The 7234-nt window shown below is 34.9% G+C and overlaps 1 protein-coding gene across 2 annotated transcripts; it reads right to left on the bottom strand.

Moving 5' to 3' along the window:
• Positions 1-521: 521 nt before the first annotated feature.
• Positions 522-6205, bottom strand: LOC105779679 (protein LNK1). 2 transcript variants are annotated; one of them, XM_012603557.2, is made up of 9 exons: positions 5935-6204; positions 5273-5389; positions 3703-4256; positions 3312-3472; positions 3151-3188; positions 2032-2742; positions 1761-1909; positions 1177-1312; positions 522-1095 (listed from the first exon to the last, which is right to left on the bottom strand). In XM_012603557.2, the coding sequence occupies exons 2-9, from the start codon at positions 5309-5311 to the stop codon at positions 982-984; spliced, it is 1902 nt and encodes a 633-aa protein (XP_012459011.1). In that variant the 5' UTR covers positions 5312-5389; positions 5935-6204; the 3' UTR covers positions 522-981. The 2 variants fall into 2 exon arrangements, with proteins under 2 accessions (XP_012459011.1, XP_012459010.1); XM_012603556.2 differs by having other exon boundaries at positions 3151-3472; positions 5935-6205.
• Positions 6206-7234: the final 1029 nt, after the last annotated feature.

Raw genomic sequence — 7234 nt, 5'->3', positions numbered from 1 at the left:
ATGTTGGTGAGCTTATAAAAACAAAATTTTATCTCAAAGACAATTTAGTAAAATTTACTTCTGAAATCATTTAAAATTCCATCAACCAAACAAATGAAGAGCACATTCCAACCATATGAATTAAATAAAATAATAATTTTCATTCCCGAAATTTTATTACAAAACATAGTGTAAGCTTCGGCAAATCAGACGCACCAATATTGTAACAATTTTGATTATCTTTCTTATGAGGAAGTGTTGTTTTTGCAACTACTTTTCTTTGGAGTATAAATTCCATACCATGATATAATTAAAAAGCCTTAAACCTTATCATTTAATTTAGATAAAACCTCATACCTTTTGTACATCTAACTAAGCCCTTAATCTTTTAACTTATACCTAAATAAGCTCCTACAAATAAATAAAAACAGAGCTTATTCTGGTGTGAATACATATGCATATACATATACAAGAACTTGTTTAAATAAAGCAGTATAACTTATGGGGCTTTTTAATATTATATCCTATATAGTATAGCTTCATGTATAATCTTTCTTTTATATAATTCTTAAACCATAAACTCTCCCTATCCTTAAAGCGGAAGCTATTACATGAGTTTAAACTTACATCTTTCAAGATGTTACAACAGCAACGATGCCAATGAAGATAAAACTTAGTTGGCTACTTGTAATCTTGAAAGGGGAAATTTATTATAATAAAAGAAAAAAAGAGAGAGAGAGAGCGAGAAAATCCGGGAGATTAGTGACAAGAAGGCTGATTTGTGAAAAAGCAAACCGGAAGTAGCTTATCAAAAACCGTTACAAGGATTTAATAACAACACAGACTAATAAAAGACCATGGGGTGTCTAAGATATAAAAAAAAGGGTCTAAAACAGGGAAGGAACCTGCATCGTATGTGTTGGCTGGACTCACATCGACCACCATTTTGCATTATCATAAACAAATAGATTAAATTTTACAAAGATATTAATAAATTCCCAGTTACCTGCTGTTACTGTTTGTTGGCACTTTTTTATCTGAACCGGCATCAGTTTCTTCGTGGCCAATGTGTTTTTCAGGCATCATCAGAGGTGGATTCGTGATAGAGCCATGAATCTGTCATCCCAATCCATTAAAAACATGAACTTTCTTCGAGTACATAGAAAGAACAACCATAGCCAATAAAGGAATGCTTACCTTGCCATGAGACTTCAACAATGCAGTATCAGTAACTGGCCTTTGAGATGGATCTGAAGGCCTGTGAAATAGTAGGTGTGCTATGGATCTATCTATAGGGTTTGTGTCAGTTTCCATATCCATAAACCCAGTGCACCTGGATATACCAAAACTTAGAATTAAGAATTGTTCGGAAGATCGAGTTAACTAAGAACAAAGATAAAAGAAAGGAAAAGCAAAGTCAAATAGTCTTAGAACAGCCAAGCAGATTCTTACCAAGTTTGCCTCTATAAGTTTTTTCTTCATAAAATTTCATGTACGTGAACCAGAGAGCTTCTAGCAATATGTTCAAGATTGAAAATTTCTATTAGATCCTAACTAAACCGATTACGTTTTGAGGTTCAATTCTTTACCAGTGCCTTTTTAACCGAGAGGTCAATAGTTCAAATTTCAAATTATGGGTGCCTTCGCACAAGATAATTGGATTATCTATGGTCTCTGGGAAGCCAAAGCATTGAAATACTAAAATCATTTCTACCTGCTATAGTTTAACTAACAGTGACGATGATAAGTGCTAACAAATCCTTCGAGTAATGAACACATGCCTGTTTGTTTCTTCGGACGCTGATGAACCACTTCCATCATTACCATCACTGATGCCACTTTTTGTTTTTGTGCAATTATGCCTTTGTTCGGCACTCCTAGCCAAACGATACAAACTATCCCGTATGCACAGTTTTGTCCTGATATCCAGCTGAAAATTCACAGAGTTTTAACCTAATCAATTACCATTTTTATGGATTACCAAAGAGAACACGCACATGCACAACATGAAAACACATGCAACCACATAGAAAACCTTTCCATCTACTACACCTTTTCCATGACTTGTTGAAGCCGCCGAAAACTAGTTGCTTCTAGCGAGACTTCATCAAAAGGAGAAACTACACAAGAGCTCTCCCTTACATTTGAAGAATCTAGTTCTGCTGGATTTCCTACACTAACTCCTTCAACTTCACTATGACCTTCATCCTGTTCAGACTGACAGACCTGCTTTTGAATAGTAACTGGATCACAGAATGCCATCCGAGTATCAATTTTTGCTTGTTTGACATTCCTGTTAAGTGGGATTTCTGTATCTTGTCGGCGATGTGGCTTTCCCCTCTTCTCATTTGTTATAATAGCAGGAGCCTCAAACAAAGGACCATGAGAACTGTCTATCGAATGTACCTTATTTGATGCATAAGATGACTCATTTTTTGAAGATGATTGGCCATTATTTTCAGATTTGGCACTAGACACAGTTGGACAGATTGAAACTTGATCCAAAGAACCACTATAGCTGAGATGCATATAAGGAATATTTGTCTGTCTGTAATTCACAGAATCAGGTCCATCGTTTAGTTTGCTCCGCTGAAAATCCAAGGAGGAGAAGAGTTGACAGGATGAATCGCTAAAGGGGTGCTTTGCATCTGCAAACTGCTTGATGTTACCATATTGGGTAAAAGAACCACCATTTTCCAGATGTTGATCTTTTCGTTCTCCTGACGCTCTATGTTGCTTTGAATGCTTTTCTTGTGGACTGATCTGTAATTTGGCAATGCAATAAAACAACATAATTAAAGTCCACGTGGCAACAATACGTTAAGGAAAAATTATAACGATGATCCTTTCATTCTGAACCAGCCAAAGAGTGGATCACGTTGATTGTTATCCAAATCAAATAGAACATACACTACAAAAACAAAGTAATTCATGATGATAGAAGGAAACGTTTTCCTTTGAAGTGCCACAATAGTTATATTTCTACTCCTGACCTTAATTTATTCTAGCATTAAATTCATATTCAGAAAGGAAGAAGTGCCTAAAACACTTTTGAAGGATGACAACTTCTAGGTGCTATAGACAAGATAACTAAATATTCTAAAACAAAATGTGAAACTCAAAAGATCAGGAAGAAAACAATCATATAGAAACAAGAAAGATTTTTCTAACCTGCTCACTGGGCGTCGACCCATCCTTACTTTCAGATTCTTTATTGGGTACATGCACAGAAGACAAGTGAGCAAGATCAGCATTATCACTGCTCATATTTACAGAAGTTATTTTTTCATTTAGAAATTCACTTTTCTTGATGGAGTCAACAGTTGCCAGACCTGCACTTGCTGACCTAGAAGTTGGGCACTCTTGTAAGCCATTCAGTTTAGCATCAGCCTTCAATGCACCTTGAGATCCTTCTGCCACTTGTGAAGATGAAAACCAGCACATATCATCTTCATTACTGAGACTCCCCAACCCAAATGTTGAATCACAACTTCTGCAAGAAAAATATGAAAGGTTGAGAAAGTATTAGTAGTATTTTGTAAGCCTACACATATTCATTCATCCATACTGGATGCATGTACATACATGTGGGTAGTTATGGTTTTATAAATGTAGATATTCAAATTATACTCAAACGGAAAGGTCCTACTGAAGCTACGTGTCACATTCTATATGGTAAAGCATAGCATGAAAAATGATTAATGATGGGGTTTCAAGAACTACCTGAACATCCTGTCAACATCCTCAAAATTCCCAATGTCTCCCCAACCATAATATAAAAGATCACTATTTTCTTTGTCCTCGTGATTATTATTGAAAAACCTAAGATCATCATCAGCTGCAGTTATGTGATTTAGTGGAAAATGGTAATCATTATTGTCCTCTGGGGCACACTTGTCAACCAAGATAGGATCATCGGCACATAGGTCACTTCCAACTGAATCTATATTTCCAGTTTCAAGACCATGGCTGGACATCCTGGGATCATCAGAAGCCATGCTTGTTCCATCTTTGAGTGAGTCATTATCACCTGAAGTGGGAAACAAGCTATCATGAATGCGAGACCACGGATCCTTTTCTAACATTCTGTTCTTGGTCAAAATATGTAAGCCTTTCTCCTTCTCCCTCAAAATACCAAATTTCTTCCTACTATCAGCATCACTAGTAACTCCAAGCACTTCATATCGTGGTTTTTTTCTACCTCCATATTCATCAGCAGTATGAGGCACTATATGATCATCGGTAGCACCAAAATCATCCCAAACATTATCTTCAAGCTGTAACATCAATTATACAAGTTTAGTAATAATCATTCTTCACCAAAGGAAGTTCAAAATAAATTAGAGGGGTCATAGGTTTTCCATCCCTTCACTAGCACAACACAATTCTTAAAATAGTAATACAACCAAAAACATTAAAGTAGCTAAGGAGGCTCAAGATGAATCTGAAAAGCAATACTTCAAAAGAAAAGCCATCCAATTATGATCCCATGAGCATAAACCCCGAGTAGTTCTGATAAAGCAATCTTCTGCTTAAGCCGTGCTCTTGCACATTTCAACCACAACATTTTTACCATAGCACTAAATAATTGCCTTTTTTGCACCAAAAATTGGAAATATATAAAAAAAAATATTAAGTTAGCATAACGAGTCCTTAAAGTGAATAAAATCTTATTCAGAACAGCCCACCAAGAAGAAGACAGGAATAGTTATTCGGTGCAATGATAATACTCTCCTAACATAAAATATAAAGAAGATACTAGGCTCCTGCTGACAAGCTTGGATTAAATCATTCAAAAACGATTTAAACTAAAAGAACAAAAATGAGTTTGGGAGTAAAACGACACTCATCAGATTGTCCAATCTCCGACGAAAAGAGCAAGATTCAACAATCATTAAATATGACTTAGACCTAGCCAGATCACAAAGATAATTAGCAAATTGAACCCTAGTAACCTAATTATCAACAAAGTCAAACAGGCTACAGCAAACCTGAAAATAAAGGAACTAAAAATCTTCAAATTGAAGTACTTAAGATCCTTTGTTCAATAAAATCTATCGCGCCCTCTAATTTTCAATAACTCCATCCACTAATATCAAAATAGAAGAGGCGGTAATCCTCACTATGAAACTTTTAAGTTCTGTTGACATATAAAATCCAGTAAACAACTGAAAATAAAACCAGAACTCAAGCTGAAAATATTGCATCCACAAGCTTTATTGAAATTGAAGCACTTCACCACTAGAAAATGAAAGTAAATGAATAAACTTAAAAGGTATACTAAGAAACTTACCTCATACATGTACAAGTCAGACATGCCTTCCAGATCCATAACCACCAGTAAACACAAATCCAATATTTTGATTAGATGTCATGTCGATGGAAGACTATTTGTGCCTAGTTTAGCTTTCTGAGACACAAAACATAATAATCGCAATAAATTAGAAAAAAAAATCATTCAGCAGAAATTAAGTTTCAAATTTGCGTAACATGATCAAGTTTAAAACCTAAAAGCTGTGAATCACATCAATCAATAACTAAATTACTTTTCAGCATTAAAGCACCAAACCGCATCCATAACCTTTTTCAGCAGTAAATACACAGTAATCTAACATTCATATCCATTATTTTCTAGCGTAAATCTATTTCCTTACCATTTTTTCTAGTCAATAAAAGGTAGAAGAATTTAGAAGAAAATACATTAACAGCAAAAAGTAATATCAGTAAGCGCAAATTTGCATCAAATTTAGATTGATTTTTACTACTTTGTTTCTTTTCTTTCATCTCAATTTTTTTAAAAAAATATCTAAAATTCCGTTTCATTTCCTGCAGTTTCTCAGCAACCAAACGAAAAAAGAAATCAACAATCAAGACAAAAATCCAAGGAAATAACCTAAAAAAATAAGTTTCAACAAAAAAATGAAAACATATAAAAATATCGTAACAAAGTCTCACCTGAAACAGACGATTTTCACCGGAAAATCAAATACTCCAAACTCCAAAGAAGGAAAAAAGAAAAACTGATTTTCTTCCAATAAAAGGGCAAAAACTTCACTAAAACGAAAGCTTCGAAATTCACAGAGTACAAAGTTTGATTCACAGGGTTAACTGTACGAACTTTTTTACCCTAAATTTAAACCAAGAGATTCCTGGGAAGTTCTAGAGAACAAAGAGAGCACTCGATTTTTTTTTTAAAAATCGTATTTTTTTTCTTTGAACAGGGATTAAAGAATATTTTATTATTAATTATATTTCTCGAAAGGTTAAAAAACCTAAAGGGAGATGAGTGTAAGGTTGACACGTGGCGAGGAGATCAATACAACGGCGGGTAGATATCAGAATTCGTGGATGAGAGTAGGGCGATGAGATCCGATCAGTTTCCGTGAGGTGATTGGTCCATGTTGGTTTTGGCTTCCATAATTTTGACACGTGTCCCGGGACCACCTTGGCGAGGAGAATTTTCAAATGTGGCGTTCACGTGGTTTAGCGTTGCTTTGATAGTTCCACAATTCTACATTTATTATTATTATTTTTATTGTGGCGTTGAGTATTTTTAACTACTTTTTTTTGTTTGCCCAACCTTTCAGCTTTTCCTTATTTTTTTAGTATATAAAAGAAATTTAAAAGGTTGCTTTTCAAATTAATTGATTTTATTGTGGGTAGCAGAGAAACTGCTGACTGAAAATGAAAGCAACGGTGAAAATTTTTTGGGTTAGTTTCACTAAACATATTCCAACTATGGTCTAGATTTTAAATTAGTCCCTACACTTCAAATGTTTTATTTGAGTTTTTAAATTATTGGTGTTGATACAATGTACAACAAGGAGGAGAGTAGAGAGAAGCAAGGGGTGGTGCTAAGGAGACAGGTTCACCTAAAGAGGCCAAGAGTCGGAAAGAAACAAAAGGACAAGTTGATTGTTGTGAGAAAAGATGATTGTGTAATATCACTTTAAGGATTCGAGAGTTGATCCCTTTTTCGTCGTTGGGAGGATATTATAGGAGAGGTACTCTTATCTACTAATGTGACGTGACAAATTATTATGAAGGAAGTTGTCATCATGCAATACATGAAGGACGTGCCTCATAGGCTCATTTTGTTGTGCCTTCTGTCAATATGAGGTTGTTATGCCTAAGTAGGTCCTTTTATTGCTTTAAGGGTGTGTTCACACTTAAAAAGTGAGTGCATTTTCCATCTAAGAAAGGTAAAAGAGCTTGCAAAGAGTAGAGTTTTCCATATGCTAGGTTGGGTCTAGGC

The sequence above is a fragment of the Gossypium raimondii genome, chromosome 4, assembly GCF_025698545.1.
Source record: "Gossypium raimondii isolate GPD5lz chromosome 4, ASM2569854v1, whole genome shotgun sequence".
Taxonomy (NCBI): domain Eukaryota; kingdom Viridiplantae; phylum Streptophyta; class Magnoliopsida; order Malvales; family Malvaceae; genus Gossypium; species Gossypium raimondii.
The sequence above is the reverse complement of the archived record's forward strand: the minus strand, read 5'-3'. Positions and strand labels throughout refer to the sequence as shown.

Excerpts from the sequence above, each read along its gene's own strand:
- LOC105779679 (XM_012603556.2), bottom strand. The coding sequence starts at position 5,311 with ATGGATCTGGAAGGCATGTCTGACTTGTACATGTATGAG. Across the intron at positions 4,257-5,272 it reads CTGACTTGTACATGTATGAG|CTTGAAGATAATGTTTGGGA; the intron begins GTAAGTTTCTTA and ends TTGATGTTACAG. Across the intron at positions 1,910-2,031 it reads TTCAACAAGTCATGGAAAAG|CTGGATATCAGGACAAAACT; the intron begins GTGTAGTAGATG and ends GTGAATTTTCAG.